General features: G+C 42.7%; 1 protein-coding gene across 2 annotated transcripts; it reads right to left on the bottom strand.

Annotated features, from left to right (window-relative positions):
* Positions 1-957: 957 nt before the first annotated feature.
* Positions 958-18,803, bottom strand: ZNF317 (zinc finger protein 317). Of its 2 annotated transcripts, none has more exons than XM_019802486.2 (8): positions 18,614-18,803; positions 8,115-8,152; positions 6,977-7,098; positions 6,152-6,291; positions 5,560-5,686; positions 5,020-5,115; positions 3,665-3,747; positions 958-2,935 (listed from the first exon to the last, which is right to left on the bottom strand). In XM_019802486.2, the coding sequence occupies exons 1-8, from the start codon at positions 18,647-18,649 to the stop codon at positions 1,613-1,615; spliced, it is 1,965 nt and encodes a 654-aa protein (XP_019658045.2). In that variant the 5' UTR covers positions 18,650-18,803; the 3' UTR covers positions 958-1,612. The 2 variants fall into 2 exon arrangements, with proteins under 2 accessions (XP_019658045.2, XP_019658047.2); XM_019802488.2 differs by having other exon boundaries at positions 958-2,932.
* Positions 18,804-19,368: the final 565 nt, after the last annotated feature.

Genomic DNA, 19,368 nt, shown 5'->3' with positions numbered 1-19,368 from the left:
TTTCTTGACACAGAAGAGGAGACACTGGGAGAGCAATGAGAGGTGTACGTCACTCTTGGCTGGACAGGAGACCGAGAACATTCCAGAGGATCCATCTGATGGAAGACATCGCGCGCTGATCCAATGCATTTGAATTAGACACTCATAACAAACAGGTATTAAAAATACCCATGTTACACAGTATGTAACACAATTCTGAACAGTCCACGGGTCAAGTAAGTTATCCAGAAGGAAATTAACACACATCAGGAATGAAACTGTAATAAAAATACTATATACAAACCTTCTGTGATGAAGCATAAGCGTTAAGAGGAGCATAATCTTAAAAATAGAGACTACAAATTAATGAGTGAGGGTCTGCTTTCATGATTACAGACTGATGAATGCAATTTCATATTCACTAGAAAATTCTATCCAGGTATGAATTCTCGTAAGCACAAGTGAGGGGGGCTGTGGCTAAAATCATCTCCACATGGGGATTGTCTACAGTGTGGGTTCTCATGTTTCCTGAAAGAATTATACTGATTATATTTTTGAAGTTTTAAACAGAAACCTCTCCTACTGAACATTTCACAAAAACTGAGGGATTGTCCCAGGCTAAGGTTCTCAATCTCAGCAATATCGACATTTTGGGCCACAGAATTCTCTGCTGCCGGGGCTCCTATGCATTATGTGCCAGAAGCATCTCCCCTGAGTTTTAACAACCAAAAATGTCTCCAGACAAACAAAATCATCCCCGGTTAGAAACTGCTGCTGGAGACCAAGGGTTGGCCAAGTTTTTCCATAAAGGACCAGAAAATAAGTATTTTAGGCTTTGGGAGTTGCATGTGGTGTCTGTCACACATTTTTCTTCTTTAAAAATGGAACTGCGCCTGGGTAGCACAGTCGTTAAGCATCTGCCTTCGGCTCAGGAAGTGATCCCGGCGTTCCGGGATCGAGTCCCACATTGGGCTCCTCTGCTGGGAGCCTGCTTCTTCCTCTCCCACTCCCCTGCTGTGTACCCTCTCTCACTGGCTGTCTGTCACATAAATAAAATAAAATCTTTAAAAAAAATGAAATAAAATAAAATAAAAATGGAACAACTATTCTTAGCTTGCAAACTATACAAAAATAGACAGTTGGCCCGTCTGCTGTCCTCTGTTATAGACCTTCCCACATTCCTACCTTACAGATTTTTCTCTTTAGTATGATTTCTTTCATGAAGAATACAGGTGAGACCAGTAAAGGTTTGCCCAGCGGGCAGATTTACAGAGATTCTCCCTAGCGTGCTTACTCATATGCCCAGAAGGTGCCGGGTGGTGCTAAAGTCATCTTGACCTTAAATACCAAGCTGTGGTTTCTCTCCCTCAAGTTCTCATTTGCTTTAAAGAGTCGAATGTACACTGACAGCTTCTGGACACCACAGGTATGTTTTTGCCCCCAGCATGAGTTCTCACAAATCCCCACAGTGATGAGAGAAAACACGTCTTTCCCAGCCATGACACAAATTGGATTTCTCCCGTACGGGTACTCTTTTGTGCCCAGTTGAGCTCGTCAAAGTGCTCCTGCCTTCCTTACACCAACGAGGCTTTCCCCCAGTCTGAGCTCTTGTGCTTCCCCTAAAGAAGATGCATCACTGGAGCCTCTTCCACACGGATGACACGAAGAGCTTCTCTCCCCGGTGAGTTTTCACATGACTCCGAAGGGATGAATGGTCACTGAAGGCTTTCCCGCAGGCCAGGCATTCGTAGGGCTTCTCCCCAGTGTGTATCCTCCTGTGCACATTAAGGTTTGAGCCAATGCTGAAGGCTTTCCCACAATGATCGCACTCGTACGGCTTCTCTCCTGTGTGACTTCTCATGTGTGTCTTGAGGGTCGACTGGTTTCTGAAGGCTTTCCCACACTGCCTACATTCAACGCGCTTCTTTACCAGATGAATGCTCATGTGCCTCCTCCGGGATAAGTAGTCCCCAAACACCTTCCCACAGGCAGCACACTCATAGCGTCTCTCTTGAGTGTGGATTTTCCTGTGTGTGGTCAGGTTTGAGCTCGCACTGAAGGCTTTTCCACACAGGTCACACCCGTAGGGTTTCTCTCCAGTGTGAGAATTCATGTGTGTCTTAAGGATGGATTGGTTTCGGAATGCTTTCCCACACTGTCTACATTCAATGGGTTTCTTCACAATATGAATTCTCATGTGTTTTCTCCGTGACAAGAGATCACCAAAGGATTTCCCACATTCTTTACATTCGTACGTTTTCTCTACCATGTGGTTCTTCTTGTGCAAATTGAAGTTCGACTTCCATCGGAAGGCTTTTCCACACTGCGTGCATTCGTAGGGTTTCTCTCCAGTGTGATTCCGGACGTGCTCTTTGAGATGGGAGGGATGCTGGAAAGCTTTCCCACAGTCATGGCATTCGTAGGGTCTCTCTCCAGTGTGTGTTCGTTTGTGTGCAATGAGGTGGCAGCTCCTGCCGTACGCCTTCCCACACTCGTCACACTTGTAAGGTCTCTCCCCCGTGTGGACTCTCATGTGTATCTTCAGGGAGGAGAGGGTGCGGAAGGCGTTTCCACACTGACTGCAGTCAAAGGGCTTCTCTGTGAGGTGCGTTCTTGCGTGACTCCTGAGGGCAGAGGGGTCGTTGAAGGCTTTCCCACAGGCGCTGCATTCGTAGGGCTTCTCCCCAGTGTGTATTCTCCTGTGCCGTGTAAGGGACGCACTTGTGGTAAAGGCTTTTTGGCACTGGTGACATTCATGCATTTTCCTCCCATTGTAAATGCTCACGTGTTGGGCTAGATGTGACCTGTTCTTGAAAGCTGCCCCACAGTCCCGGCGGTGATAGGACCTCTTGCCAGCGTGCCTTCCTATCTGCTGAGTCAGGTGCGTGCCCATGCTGAAGACTTCAAACAGGTGAGTGTACTCCGTGGATTTCTCTCCGAGACGTGTTCTCTCCTGCTGATTAAGAGATGAGCGCTGACTCACGCACTTCCCACAACTCACTACATTCCTACGAATCATCTAGCCATCCCCGCACAAGCTGATGAAGTAGAAGCGCGTCGCTGAGATGAATGACATTATGATTTGGAGCGCCAAAACCCTGTTCCTACCCCGTCTGGGCTCTATCAAATTAAAAGGTGGATGCTACCTGCTAAGCCTCCACGGGTATAACTTTCACACAGCTTTCTGCATATATACTTTGTTAACTATTTAAATCAGAACTGAGCCCCAACACTCACTATCTGAGGCACAGGCACAGAAAGATCTGGCTGTCACAACTCTGAGTCAAGAAATTTGAGGCTAGGGTGCCTGGGTGGCTCAGTTGTTAAGCGTCTGCCTTCAGCTCAGGTCATGATCCCAGGGTCCTGAGATCGAGTCCCACATCAGGCTCCCCACTCAGTGGGAAGCCTGCTTCTCCCTCTCTCACTCCCTCTGCTCCTGTTCCCTCTCTTGATGTGTCTCTCTGTCAAATATATAAAATCTTAAAAAAAAAAAAAAAAAAAAAAGAAAAAAGAAAAAAGAAATTTGAGGCTAGGTTTAGGGTTTTCCCGCCAAAGCTGGGACAATCAGTGTGTGAAACAGCTGCCTCTCAGGGAAGGCCATGCGCTTGGCTCTTGAGCTGCTTTTCTGAGGCTGCCCGTCTCCTCCCAGCATGGGAGACCTGGGATTATCCCAAGGAGATCTTACCACTGTCACACCGCTGGACGTTTCCTTCCCAAAAATATCTTCCATGAGAATGGACCATTTGCTTTTAGATGGAGCCTCCCAATCTGAAACAAATTGGTAAAATATTAACCCGGGGAGAGAACTATTAGCTGGAGAAAGAGATGGTGAGATGGTAGCGACAAAGACGGGCGGATTTCTTTGCAATACTAACCCTAAAGAAGGAAAGGTGATGTCAAAGGGGGTAAACACACATGAGTAAAAATGTCTGTGAACCGTGGCCGTGTGAGGCATCTGCCAGTGACGGGAGACACTGAACTTGATTCATTAAGGAATAAATTCTTCAGAGACTCACACTAGTAACAAAAGAAAGAGCAGGCCCAGGAACGTTGAATATGAAAGGATGGGACAGAGCTCATGTGGATGTGTCATATTGAAAGATGACACTGAACAATTCTTCTTCTGGATTTATCCAAAGAAAACAAAAACACCACCTTGAAAAGATATCCCCCCCCCCCCCCCCGTTCACAGTGGCATTATTTATGATAGCCAAGGCAATGGAAGCAATCTAAGTGCCCCTTGATAGAGGAATAAAGAAAACGTGGTTTATACACACAACGGAGTATTATTCAGCCATAAAAAAGAAGGGACTCTTCCCATTTTAGACAACAAGGATAGAGGGCAATAATGCTAAATGAGATAAGACAAAGGAAGACATACCGTAACCCACTGAAGCATGCAATCTAAAAAACAAAAATTAAACCACCCTCCTCCCCCGAAAAAACAGAACAACTGAGCTCGTGGATACAAAGAACAGATTGGTGGTGGTTGTCAGAGGTGGTGGGTTGAAAAAATGGGTAGGAAGGGGGTCAAAAGGTACCAACTGCCAGTTATGAAATCAGTCAGTCCTGGGAATGTAACACACAGCATGGTGAGCACAGTTAATAATACTGTGATGCACTACAAGTTGCTAAGACAGTAAATCTTAAAAGTTCTCATCACAAGGAAACAGTAATTTTATAATTGTGTGGTGATGGATGTTAATCAGACTTACTGTGGCGATCACTTTGCGGTACATACAAGTACTGAATCATCACGCTGTACACCTAAGACTAACACAGCGTCATGTCAGTTATATCTCAGCAAAAAGTCAGTCGGTAAGTGAATAGGTAAGCAGACAGACGAAAGCAACAAAGGAAGAAACACACACACACACAGAGGAGAGGACAGTGAGACCAAAGGACTTGTGAGAGAACGGAGAAGGATCATCTCAAAACTCCCTAGGTGCCATTTCCTAATGGACCTCCCGCCATCCCATCGCTGCATACAGCAGGTACCCAGAAGCACTTGCGTCTACCTGCTGTCTGCCTTTTGCTCACCGGGAGATGTGGCTCGGTGAGGCGCCCTCTCTTCTGTCCTCGGCTCCTCTTCTTGCTCCAAGTGGGAGATGAGGCTGGGTTTGCCCACCTGATACCCTACTCACAGGGAAAGACACATGTTAAGGGAGGATCGTGCAGAGGACAACCTCTTCCATTAGGCTGGGGTCAGTGTTTTGGTCTTCAGTGTTCTGAAGATGGACAAGTCTGACTTAGGAGCAGCAAAATGATGGTGCCAAATTTCTAAGGAACACAGTGAAAGGCTTTCATAAAACACAATACCACAAAGACCCACAACACTTTGCCCTTCAAAAGAGTGAGGATTTCTTAACTCAGAAACCTATGCCCAAACTCAGACACACGTGACAATGTCCAAGGTCAAGGCAATGAACAGATCTCAACAACCACCAGGAGACACCTTGAGGGGGGCACCAGGTCAGCTTGGTCACAATTATGTTCCAAATCCCCACAGTCCCCGGGTCACAACACGCATTTAGAACAAACACATCGGATACTTAAGGAGAGGAAGGGTTCCAGCCTTACCCACTGAGGCGAGGTTGCTGTAGTTCTCCAACATCACATCTTTGTACAGTTTCCTCTGAGAAGAATCCAGCAAGGGCCACTCCTTCTCAGTAAAGTCCACAGCAACATCCTGGAAAGTCACTGACTCCTGAATCACCACACACATTTGGGGTCAGTAAGAAACCAGCCTATCTGCGTTCACAAAAAGATGGCTGAGGCTGAAGCCTGGGCATGAGACTCCAAACACAGGACTTTCACATGGGGTTCTGGGGTCTCAAATGTGTTCTAGAAGCCAGTCCTCAAGACTCTTCACTGTGACGTGATCTCATCTCTTCACATTTAACTCTGCTGACATGGGACCAAAGCTCTCTCCACGTCTAGCCTGAGCATTCTGAGCTCTATTATGAGAGAAACACCTGCTACACTGGAGTTCGTTTTCCCTAACCAGGTCCCTGATACCAAGGAGAACTGTGCAACAGTCTCTGGCTTTTTCTCCTGTGCCCTGATCCAGCACGGATCAGCCTAGGTGAGGCTCTCAAAGAACTAACAAGTGGTGCTGGGGGCATTCCAGGGAAGTGCCTCTCCCACCCCCAGGGGCCCAGAGATCTTGTACCTGAGACCCAACACCAGCTGGCATGGGGGATTCCAGGCCACTGCAAGCAAACAGGTCCACATCCTGAGAACAGGAATGGTCTTCTGAAGAAGGAGGAGCTTCAGACTCCTGGATATAGGCAGGGTCCTGGGTGGACACAGCTGGAAAAGAGCAGATCCATGAGGATTAAAGCCGGCCCGACATTCACCGATCAGGGAACTGCCCACACCCACTGTAAGTGTGCAGTGTCTATCCCCGTCTCTCTCTCACACGCAGCGGCTGGTAACGAGCCAGAGCAGCCCTGCTCACTCAAGGACAGAAAAAGGACGGTGGAATTTCATGCCCACAAAGAAAGTGATATAGGTTCTCAATCAATGAGTGAAGAAATTAAAACTCTCAGAGGTAGAGCTATTGCTTTTCTCAGATTTATCACAATAATAAATGGATTAAAAAAATAACAGGGGCTCCTGGCTGGCTCAGTTGGTGGAGCACGCAACTCCTGATCTTGGGGTTATGAGTCTGAGCCCCATGCTGGGTGAACAGATTACTTAAAAATGAAATCTTTAATAACGATAATAATAATAATAACTAATACAGGGTTACCCATTACAGTCCTTCCTTATACATCAGCCACTGACAAACCCTACTTCACCCAAACTCACAAAGACCCCAAATGAGGCACAGTCACTGGGAGGCTACCAAGACTTGGCTCCCACCCCTTCTCAGGTCCTCCATCCTCTCTGGCAGCCCTCCCTCTGGCCCCGCACAACCCTGACCTCTGTGAAATCCAGGGGCCACTTGAGCAGGGACTTCTGAGGGCATCCATTCATCACCCCAAGAACTTACCACATGTGGGAGACAGAATAAGAGCTGCCATCCCGTGAGAATGACAGCCAATCCGCCTGAACAATAGGGCACTGGCACAGGAAGCTTCCCTCTCGCTGTCACGGGACTCCTCAAGCAGGCATCTGTAGTAAATGACAAAAACGACTAAGGAGCAGTCAGAGGCTTTCTGCCTCTTGGGCTCAAAGGACAATTCCGATTTTTGCTTTCCAGCATCTCCTCTTTGGAGCAGCAAGTGCTGTCTGATGATGGGCCTTGTCTTACTCAGGAAATCCTCCAGGCAATGTGGGGAAGGTCCCTGATGTGCCTCAAGTAAGATTCAGATCCACTCTCCCAAGTAATCTGTCCCCAAGCACAACTCGTCAGACTCCCTTATTTGTTAAACCCTTGGGCTCCAGACTTCTCTTCTTCCTTCCAACTTCAAGGCTCACCATGGTTTAGGATGGTTCTAGGAGCCATGGGGATGGTCCACCTAGAACCACGTGTTCTAATCTCCCGTGCCTTTTGGCCACACGCTCCAAACACATACACCAACACATACACCCTGGCCACAGACCAGGCCTTCTCATCACTGGAATCATCACTGCGAGGTGCGCAGATAATGATTCAGAAATCTTGCCTCTACAAAACCTCCTCTACAACACTTCACACAAACTCTCTCACTTGAGAGAGGATTCCAGGCCACCCATGCTGCTACCATCTTGTTCCCTAACAGCAAATTCCTTTTTTCACCACCCCACCTACCCAGCTGGAAGTCATCATGAATCTATAACATCTATGACTCTCTGCCCATAATACCTACTGACCAAAAGACCGGCCTTGGATGATTCCAGCCATCTACCTCCTCTCTGAAGGTACCCGGCAAGATCACTCTGCACGCAACCCCGTTAACCTTCAAAACTCAGCTGCGAAAGGAGCACCTACATTCAAGAAAAGCATACTATGCAACCTGACCTTCCAATCTCCCAAAAACCATGTAAAATCTTGCCAGTTTTTCCTGACTCAAAAGCTGTCTTGGGGCGCCTGGGTGGCACAGCGGTTAAGCGTCTGCCTTTGGCTCAGGGCATGAACCCGGTGTTGTGGGATGGAGCCCCACATCAGGCTCCTCTGCTGGAAGCCTGCTTCTTCCTCTCCCACTCACCCTGCTTGTGTTCCCTCTCTTGCTGGCCGTCTCTGTCTCTGTCAAATAAATAAGTAAAATCTTAAAAAAAAAAGCTGTCTTATCATTACTCTTACTTTTAGCAAATAATCTCATTTTCATTTCACAGTAATCTCAACTAAAAAAACATACCTGAGCAAAGAACTGGAAAATAAAACTTAAAAAAAAAAGCCATTTATTGATGTAATATTTGTGTATATTGTGAAATGATCACACAATGTCTAGTTAACAACCATCACCACACACTATTACAGCATTTTTCTTGTGATAAGAACTTTTCAGATTTACTCTTCGAGCAGCTCTCAAATATGCGATACACTGTTTTTAACTACTGTCACCATGCTGTATGTTACATCCCCATGACTTATTTTATAACTGGAAGTTTGTACTTCTTGAACCCCTTCACCCATTTTGCCCACCTGGTTCTTGATATTTGTACTATAGCTATATATTATTATTGGGTGAAACTTGATAAAGGGTGTATGGGACCTTTTGTTCATGTTTTAATACTTCCTATTAACCTATAATCATTACAAAATAAAAATGTAAAATGGCTCACCCCTCAAAAAAGCCATGTTACCTTTTCAACTGTACCCATTTAACAACCCCACAAACTCCTACCATGTGTTCATTTAAATCAGGTTTAGAAATATTATTTTGCCTTATTAATTGCCAAGAATATATATTTTTTCTTTCTTTTTACTATTAGACAAATCCAGATTGTGGGGCATTCTAACAACAAAACAGGTCTGAACTGTTAACAAATATCAATGGCACAAAAGACAAAAAAAGGTAAGATTGTTCCAGTATCTTAAATCTTACAGAACAGACACGTGACAATCAAATACAATATGTACATTTTATTAAGGACATCCTTAAACGTATTTTTGGTAAAATTTGGAAAATTTGAATGTAGACTGTATTAGGTATGATACCTATGTTACATTTTGTTGCTGTTGTTTTTTGAGATTTTATTTGTTTATTTGACAGAGTGTATGTGCACAAGCAGGGGGAGCGGGAGAGGGAGAAGAGGGCTCCCTGCTGAGCAGGGAGCCCAATGCGGGGCTCGATCCCAGGACCCTGGGATCATGACCTGAGCTGAAGGCAGACGCCTAAGTGACTGAGCCACCCAGGCACCCGTAGGTTCATCAATTTTAACAGGTGCACCATTCCAAGGGAGGTGTCGATAATTGAAGAGGCTATGCATGTGTGTTGGGGGGGCGGTGGTACCTGAGAATGCTGTACCTTTCACTTAAGTTTTGCTTTGAACCTAAAGCTGCTCTAAAAATAAAGTCTACTAAAAAAAAAAAAAGAAAAAAAAGCCATTTATGATAGCCTAAAACATATAAAATACCTAGGAATAAGTTAGAAGCTGTGTTAAGACCTTGACAAGAAAAACTGTGAAACACTGCTGAAAAAAAAATTAAAGACCTAAATAACTAGGCAGGGATATCATTTTCAGAGACTACGAGAGTCACCGTTACTAAGGTAGTGTTTATTCTCCCTGAGTTCACCTGCCAATACAATGCAATCCCTATCAAAATCCCAGCAGGGTTTTTCTCTAGAAGTTGACAAGTCAAATCTAAAATGTACACCAGGGAGGCGTGCCTGGGTGGGTCAGTTGGTTAAGCATCCAACTCCTGATTTCAACTCAGGTCTCTCTCTCTCTTTTTTTAATTTTTTAATTTTTTATTTTTATTTTATTTTTTTTTAAAGATTTTTTATTTATTTAACAGAAATAGAGACAGCCAGCGAGAGAGGGAACACAAGCAGGGAGAGTAGGAGAGGAAGAAGCAGGCCCATAGCAGAGGAGCCTGATGTGGGACTCGATCCCCGAACGCCGGGATCACGCCCTGAGCCGAAGGCAGACGGTTAACGACTGCGCCACCCAGGCGCCCCTCAACTAAGGTCTTGATCTCAGTGTCTTGAGTTCAAGCCCCACACCAAAAAAAAATAAAGAAAATGTGTAACAAAATGCAAAAGATCTAGAGGAGCCCAAACAATTTTAAGGAAGAAAAACATATTTGGAGGATTCATACTACTAAGTTCACCACAGTAATTAAAAATTACCAGAATAAGTAGCAAATAGGTCAACAGAATAGAAGAGTTAGAAACAAACCTGTACATGCACAAGTTATTTTCAGTAAGAAAACAAAGCAATTCAGTAGGGAAAGCAGTCTCCTTAACAAATGGTACTGAAAGAACTCAATGGGTAAAAAGGAACTGCATTTTCTACTATCCTGTGTAAGCAAAAAAATTGAATTAAAAACTTTTGAAATGAATCAGAAAACAAAAAATAAAACCCAGCGAAAATATTTTAACAACCTCGACTTACACAACAGTATTTTAGACTAGACACAAGTAGAATATTTTAAAAAATCAATAAATCGGATTTCCTCAAATTAAACATTTTTAGTCAAATAACATCATTTGAAATCATGAATAGCATAAAATGAATAGCATAAAACATAGATCAATGGAACAAAAATGATACCAGAAGTAAAGTCACATATACGTAGTCAATTACTTTATCACAAAAAATTCAAGAATATACAACGAAGAAAGTGACAACAGTCACTCAAATAAATTATGTTGGTACAAGTGGAGAGCAACATGCAACAGAATGAAACTGGACCACTATCTTACACCACACACAAAAAATAACTCAAAATGGATTAAAGACATGAATGTAAGATCTGAAACCACAAAACCCCTAAAAGGAAACCTAGGCAGTAAGCTTCCTGACATTGGTCTTAGCAATTATTTTTTGACTTGACACCAAAAGCAAAGGAAACAAAAGCAAAAATAAGTGGGACTACACCAAACTAAAAAGCTACTGTACTGCAAAGGAAACCGTCAGCAGAATAAAAAGGCAACCTACCTAACACAAGAAAATATTTGCAAATCATATCTGATAAGGAGTTAATGTCTAAAATATACAAAAGACTCATACAACTCAACAGCAAAAAACCAATCCAATAAACAAATGAGCAGAGGATCTGAAGAGACATTTTCCCAAAGAAAAAATACAGATGGCCAAGAGATGCCTGAGATGCTAACATCACTGAACATTAGGGAAATGCAAATCAAAAGAGATATCACTTCACACCTGTTAGAATGACTATTATCAAAAAGACAAACAAATGGGGCACCTGGCTGGCTCAGACGATAGAGCACGCAACTCTTGATCTTGGGGTTGTGAGTTTAAGCCCCACACCGGGTATAGAGATTACTCAAAAAAATACATTAAAAAAAAAAAAAAAAACAAGAGGGGCACCCGGGTGGCTCAGTCTATTAAGCATCTGACTATTGATTTCGGCTCATATCCTGATCTCAGAATCGTGAGCTTGAGCGTGCTTGGGATTCTCTTTCCCTCTCCCTCTGCCCCTCCCACAACTCACGCCTGTACTCTAAAACAAATAAATCTTAAAAAAAAAGACAAGAAATAACAAGTGCATGTGGAAGAAAGGGAAACCCTATGCACTGTTGGTGGGAATGTAAATTGGCACAGCCACTATGGAAAATAGTACGGAGGTTCCTCAAAAAATTAAAATAGCTACCATAAGATCCAGCAATTCCACTTCTGGGTACTTACTTGAACGAAAACATTAATTTGAGAATATATCTGCACTCCTATGTTCACTGCAGCATAATTTACAATAGCCAAGATATGGAAACAACCAAAGTGTCCACCAATGGATGAATAGGCAAAGAAAATGTGGTTTGCATGCATGCACACCTGAATATTACTCAGCCATTAAAAAAATGAAATCTAGCCATTTGCCATATGGATACACCTTGAGGGCATCGTGCGAAGTGAAATAAGCAGTTTTAGAATAAGCGGACAGAAAGAAAGAGATAAAAATTTTATGTTTTCACTTCTATGTGGAATCTTTAGGGAAAACCAGAAAACAAGGTGATCGATATAAAGGACAGGTGATTCTCTGAGGCAGAGGGTGGGTTAAATAGGTAAAAGAGGTGGTACACATTTCTAGTTATAAAATGACTAAGTCTTGGGGATATAATGTACAGCATGCTGACTACAGTTAGTAATACTGTAGTACATATTTAGGACTACAATATTAATAGTACTACTATTACTATTACTACTACTACTAAATACTGCTAAGTACTACTAAGTACTACTAAGTACTTAGTAGGTAGTAAGAATCCAACATAGGGAATATAGTCCAAGATACTGTAATAACATTGTACGGTGATAAATGGTAGCTACACTTGTGGTGAACACAGCATAAGGTTTTTATACCTGAAACTACTGTAACGTGGTGTGCTAACTACACTTCAATTTAAAAAAATTGAGGGGAAATCCACTAGGAGAGTGGATCCTGAAAGTTTTCATCATAAAAGAATTTGCAACTATGTATGGTGATGGTATTAACTACACACTTATTGTAGTGATCACTCTGCAACACATAGAAATATTGACTCATTACACTGTACACCTGAAACTAATATAATGCTATCTCAATTAAAAAAAAAAAGGAACAGGCAAGCCACAGACGGAGAAAAAATTTTTGTAGTATATATACTTAACGAAGAGTTCATGTTCAGAGCACATAAAGACCTCCTACAGAGGTGCCTGAGTGGCTCAGATGGTTAAGCATCTGCGTTCGGCTTGTTCAGCTCGGGCCATGATCTCCAGGTCCTGGGACTGAGCCCCATGTCGGGCTCCCAGCTCAGTGGGCAGTCTGGTTCTCCCTCTCCCTCTGCCTCTACCCCTACTTGTGCTCTGTCTCTCTCTCTCTCAAATGAATAAATACAATCTTAAAAAAAAAAAAACCTCCCATGACATCGAAGAAAAAAACCCCACCCAACACAGAAGGCTAAAGACACTTCACAAAATGTAATGAATGACTGATATAATAAGCTTGTCAAAACGTACTCAACATCATTAGTCATCAGATGAATGCACAACAAAACTGAAGATACAGGATTTCAACCCAGTAGAGTTGCCAAAATAAAAAAAGACTACCAACATCAAATGTTGGCAAGGATGGATGGCTGGGGTTGAAACAGTTCAACTACTTTGAACAACAGTCTGCCAGTTTCTTAAAAGTACACCTTATCATTTGACTCAGCCATTCCACCCAACGATATTTACCCAAGAGAAATTTTTGAAAACACGTTACAAAGACTCATACAAAAATGTTCAGAGCAATCTGATTTCATAATAACCCCAAACTGTAAACAATCTAAGTATCCATCAGTAACAGAATGGATAAACAAATTGTGGTGTGTATGATGGAATACTACCGACAAATAAAAACCACTGAGACACACAGCATGGCTGAACACCTACAATGCTCATCAACAGAAACCAGACACAAAAAGGCTCTGATTCCAGTTAAATGGCATCCACAAATAAGCAAACTTACTTAGGCTGTTAGCAAAATTTGTTTATTTCAGTCAAGAGAAGTAAAAAAGTGGTAGTCTCAATGGAGGAGTAGGAGATGAAGAGAATGAGAGAAGCAAGAGGAACTTTCTAGAGCAACTGAAATGTTCTTCGTATTTTCATTTATTTTTTTAGTTAGCGGTTACACAATGTACACAACTGTCAAAAAATTCATCAAACTGGATCTAAGATTTGTAAATTGTCTTCGATGTAAATTATACTTTACCTTAAAAAGTTAAAAGGAGTATTTCTAACTTTCTGGTCTCTAGTTCTACCAAAATTCTACCCAAAACTGATCTCTGATATTCTCCTCCTACCACAAACAAGTACGGAGAAGTCTGCCCTTCCTTCTAATCCAACCTCTTCCCTGTAAATAAATACATAAATTCAAAAAGTAAGGAGAAAGGTGTGCCTGGATGGCTCAGCTGGTTAAGCACCTGACTCTAGATTTCAGCTCAAGTCATGGTTATCTCAGGGTCCTGGGATGGAGCCCAACCCCATGTAGGGCTCCACGCTCAGCAAGGAGTCTGCTTGTCCTTCTCCCTCCCCCTCTTAGCGTACTCTCTAAAATAAATAAATAAATAAAAATTTTTAAAAAAATGTACAGCAAGGGGAGCCTGAGTGGCTCAGTCAGTTAAGTGTCTCTCTTTGGCTCAGGTCACGATCCCAAGGTTCTAGGACCAAGCCCTGCATCGCATGGGGCTCCCTGCTCAGCCAGGAGCCTGCTTCTCCCTCTCCCTCTGTCCCTCCCTGCTGCTCCCCCTGCTTGTGCTGTCAAATAAATAAATAAAATCTTTAAAAAAAAAAAAAGCTGGTTTTAATATATTAGTATCAGACAGAAAGGATTAAGGCAGAAGGGTTCATAGAGAAAACAGGTATTCCAGAACAAAGAGGTGTGATTTATTTATTTAAAAAAAGATTTTATTTATTTATTTGACAGAGAGATAGCCAGCGAGAGAGGGAACACAGCAGGGGAATGGGAGAGGAAGAAGCAGGCTCCCAACTGAGGAGCCCGATGTGGGACTCGATCCCTTCCGGGATCACGCCCTGAGCCGAAGGCAGACGCTTAAAGACTGCGCTACCCAGGCGCCCCAAGAGGTGTAATTTAAAAAAAAGCTGTGTATGTTTTTACATCCTCAAACACACGAAAAAATAAAAAAGGACAGAACTCTAAGGAGAATGGACAAAGCCACCACCAGAGCTCTCATTAATATAGTTCAAGCAGACAATTCAATAACTACATGTAGACTGTGAACAAGATGAAATCACATCCCCTAGCTACTATAAAATCCAACCACACAGGCACAATGTGTCTCAGAAAATGGCATCTATCTCTGAAAACAGCACAATGAGGTTAGCAAACAACGTCCAAAAGATAACCAGAAAAATGTCACAGGAATGGATATTAAAAGAAAAAAAATCCTAAATAATGCAAAAGTCAAAAAAGTTGTAATATTCAATATTTAAAACTGAATTATATAGTAAGATACTCTACGGAAATTCTTTGGAATGGTGACAGGTGTCCAATGTTAGAAGCTGGAAAGAAACCCCCAAAAAAGTAAAAGGAAGAAAGTTAAAAAGAACAGAAAATTATAAAATAGAAGACATTCATATTAAGTGGCTCAATTAAGCCAAAAGTTTTCTAAGAAAAAACCAAACTGACAAAATTCTGGCAGGACTTATTTTATTTTTTAAAAAAGGAAAATATAAAAATGAAAAACTCGATTACATTACAGATGTGACAAACATTAAAAATGTAATAAGAACTTTATTAACAACTTTGACTACACAATTTAAACCTTAGAAGGAATGAATGAGTTCCTAAAGAAATTTTACTAACCGTAATGAAATAAAGAACTTAGATGCCCTACTGATGTGGGAAACAAAGGCAGAAGAAAAATTATTAAATTTCCTTACTACTTACAGCCCCTTGACAAATCCTTGAAACAGGCAAGGTGACATTCCTCTAGGGACTCAACTGCCGCAATGCTAATACTTTGCTAAGGGCAAAAGGCAATCTTGGCCCAACCCCCAGGATCCTTTAAGTCTACTTTAACATATAAAAATTCCTTTGGGAACTTCCTTTATCCCCCAAGATGCATGTTGGCAATCATCCTCCAAGCATACGACCCACCAATACACATCTGAAGGGTCTCATGACTGAGGGTTTACTAAACAATAAGAAATGACCTTTTCCTCACAATAGACAGACGCCTCAGGATCCTGGAAACCTTGTTTCCGAAATCCCTGGGAGGCTTTCGCTATCCCAAAACCCCTGAACGAACGTAATATAATGGGCCACTTCTCATAACCCCAGTGCAGCTCTTTCTGCCCACGGGTCCTGTCCCCGTGCTTTAATAAAACCACCTCTTTGCACCAAAGACATCTCAAGAATTCTTTCTTGGCCGTCGGCTTTGAACCCTAACACCTTTCTTACATCACTATGACCCTTAAAGAAACTGAAACAACAGCTCGAAAAATTTCCACAAAGCGAACTCCAGACCCAAATGGTTGTTCTAGCACAGCTCCCTTTTAAGGAAAAAGTCATTTTACTCTTAGGCAAAATATTCCAGAGTTCAGGAAAGAGAGGGAATATTCCCACCCCATTTTATGAGGCTGACATAAACCTGAAACAGAAAAGGAAAACTGCGAGCCAATTTTACTCACATCCAAATAACCAACACTGTAGCACATAGAAGCCAAAAATGATACAATAGCGCCTGTCCTTTACAAGTTAAGTTATTTACCAAGGAAAATGTAGTGAGTCATTAGAAAATCAACTGGCTTAATTTACAACAATATCAGATAAACAAGAAAAGCATATAATTCACTATTCATTCAATGCACAACAGCAGTAGCACCTACCCCAAGCCAGCCATTGGAAGAGACCAGGAAAAGAAGGGAGCTTCCTTCACTATCTTTAAAAAAAGAGCCTCCGGCAAACATAAGGTCAATTCCCCTCAAGGTCAGAAAAAAAATAGGACTGCCTAGAATCCGTGATCCAAAGTCCATTCAATGCTACCAGGAGTCCCCAGCCTGTCTAGCTAAGTAAGTAAATAAAACACAAAGGATGCAAAAAGAAAATAAATTACCGAATTTATTCTATACAGATGATAACACTGTCTTTGAAGAACATTCAAAACACTACACAAAAACTAACCCAAATTCAATACACCTAACCGTTGGGGGAAAAAAATTCCTAAGCGCTAAAAAAAAGTTCCTATGAATAAATCTAACAACACACACACACACACACCTAGGGGCACCTAGGTGGCTCAGTCAGTTAAGCGTCTGCCTTTGGCTCAGGTCATGATCCTGGGGTCCTGGGCTCACGCCTGCTCTGGGCTCCCAGCTCAGCCGGAAGTCTGGTTCTCCCTCTCCCCCCAACTTGTGCTCGTGCGTTCTCTCAAAGAAATAAATAAATAAATAAAATCTTAAAACAAAAACAACACTCTAAATCCTTTAAAACTTTACTGAAAGGCATTACAGAATACAGAAGTAAATAGACATAATATTAATTGTAAGATACAATGGAATTATGCCAATATTACCCAAATTCATACACAGATTCAACACAACTTGAAAATAAAACTCCAGTACGCAGAACTTTGTGAACTGACAATAAAATTTAAGCCATGGGGGTGCCTAGGTTGCTCAGTTAAGCGTCTGCCTTCGGCTCAGGTCATGATCCCAGAGTCTTGGGATTGAGACCCACATCGGGCTCCCTGCTGGGGGAGAAGTCTGCCTCTACCTCTACCCCTCACCCCACTTGTGCTCTCTCTCTGGCAAATAAATAAAATCTTCAAAAAAATGAAGCCATTGGGGCGCCTGGGTGGCACAGCGGTTAAGCGTCTGACTTCGGCTCAGGGCTTGATCCCGGCGTTATGGGATCGAGCCCCACATCAGCCTCCTCTGCTAGGAGCCTGCTTCTTCCTCTCCCACTCCCCCTGCTTGTGTTCCCTCTCTCGCTGGCTGTCTCTATCTCTGTCAAATAAATAAATAAAATCTTTAAAAAAAAAAAAATGAAGCCATTAAGTGCCTGAAAAAGAATGGCTAAGTGTATGTACTTCATCTACAAGATATTTACAAATCTCTAAATTAAAAAGCGTACTTGCATTAATGGAAAAAAGGATGTCTCTGAAAGTACTTAAGAGTGTGAGTCCATTCACAAATAATTACCAAAATTAGGAAATGCATTTTTGGAAAAACTATAAGCAGTAAAATCCATAAAGGAAATCACAGGGAAAGAGAAGTTTGCAGGAAAGAGCACTCAGGTTCCAGAGACTTCGTAAACTTTTTGGGCCTGGTTTGTAGATTCGCTTTATTGTTGTCCTTTTAAGAGTGTGTGTGTGTGTTTTCATACCTTTTTTTTGGGCATATGTTTTATATTCCAATTTAAAAATATGAAAGTTAAACGATAAATAGCAAGCACAATAAGATGGTAAAAATCAATGCAAAGTAATCACAATTAGTAATCACATATTCGTAATCACAATAAATATTAATGGTCTAACTCTTAAGTTAAATTAACAGAATGTTGAAGTGAACATTTTTTTTTTGGAGTGAACTTCTAAATCTAGTTACGGGCTGTTTACACGAGTCAACTAAACGAACAGGTAAGTGCACCGAAAACTTTAAATATAAAATTTAACATTCAATGCAAATGTTAATAGAAAGCCAGTGTACCTCCACTAATGTTGGAGAAAATGGACCGCAGAGCAAAAGGAAGGTATTATCCTCGCGGTCTCCCATTCCTGACCCCACCACGTCCTGAATTCACCTCGGCGGGGCTTTCCCCCCCCCCCCAAGGAGTCTTTTTTTTTTTTTTTTTTTTTTGTAAAGCAGATCACCATCGCCTCCCCTTGTCCTAAACACGGTGGTCCTAAATTTCAGTCCTCACATACGAGCGTTTCATATCGCTGATCACAGTCTAAAGCAAACTCCTCGCCTGGCTGCCTGCCTTTCCGGTCCCAGGTCCCTGTCCCCATTTATTCCTCCCTGCCTATGGGCCTTTCGTGTCCTCGGGAAGACCGAGGGTAAAGGGCTGAGTGAGGAAAGCAGGGCTTACAAGGCTGAGGGTAGAATCGGGTGGAGTGGAGGTCATGGAAGCTGCCGCTGAAGGGACGCCAAGTTCATACAGCAGGACCGGTCTGCGGCGGGGAAGCGGACGGTCCCCAACAGCCCAGAGGAAGCCGCACCCCTCCCCCGCCCATGTGTAGAGCCGCAGTCGCCTCCCGAGAGCAATGGCTTCCGCTTCACTTCCGCCTTCTAAATATCGCGGGACTTCATAGGCCGCCTCTAACTCGGAAGCACGGGGCGGAAAGGAATCTGGGAAATGTAGTTGTCGAGTTTAGACGGTCTTGGCGTTGATTCCAGGGTGGAGTCCGGCGATCCGCGTTTCCCGACTTCCAGTTGTTCCAGTGTCCCCAGACTCAGTTCTCAGGTTTCATTTCGTCTTCTAATCATTCTCTCTGTGGTAGCAGCGAATCTCATCGTTTTAAATACTGTTTATGCACTCAAGGCTCAAATTTCCATCCACAGCCCCACAGTTCTACCCTGGATTCCAGATGGCGAGACTTGCTCTCTCCACTTGGCTATTTTATAGACACTTTAAAATGCCACAAATCAAACTCCTGACTTCACCCTCTCAACCTTAAGTAATAGCAACCCCATCTTTTTCCATTTGTCCGCTGTAAACCTTGACAATACCCTCAACCCTTTGGTTTGTCCCATCTATCCACCAGGGAATGTTCAGTTCTACCTTGACCGTCAACCCAGGGCCTGATCACTGCCCCCCAAAATGTTTTCCTTGTTTCTGAGTCA

This window comes from Ailuropoda melanoleuca, chromosome 4, assembly GCF_002007445.2.
Source record: "Ailuropoda melanoleuca isolate Jingjing chromosome 4, ASM200744v2, whole genome shotgun sequence".
Lineage (NCBI taxonomy): Eukaryota > Metazoa > Chordata > Mammalia > Carnivora > Ursidae > Ailuropoda > Ailuropoda melanoleuca.
The sequence above is the reverse complement of the archived record's forward strand: the minus strand, read 5'-3'. Positions and strand labels throughout refer to the sequence as shown.

What these genes read in the sequence shown, in the direction of transcription:
- ZNF317 (XM_019802486.2), bottom strand. Translation starts at nt 18,649, where the DNA reads ATGACCTCCACTCCACCCGATTCTACCCTCAGCCTT. An exon ending in CAGCTGGTGTTGGGTCTCAG is followed by an intron (nt 5,687 to 6,151) that starts GTACAAGATCTC and finishes GTGGTGATTCAG; the next exon opens with GAGTCAGTGACTTTCCAGGA. An exon ending in CGTCCAGCGGTGTGACAGTG is followed by an intron (nt 2,936 to 3,664) that starts GTAAGATCTCCT and finishes TCTCTTAATCAG; the next exon opens with CAGGAGAGAACACGTCTCGG.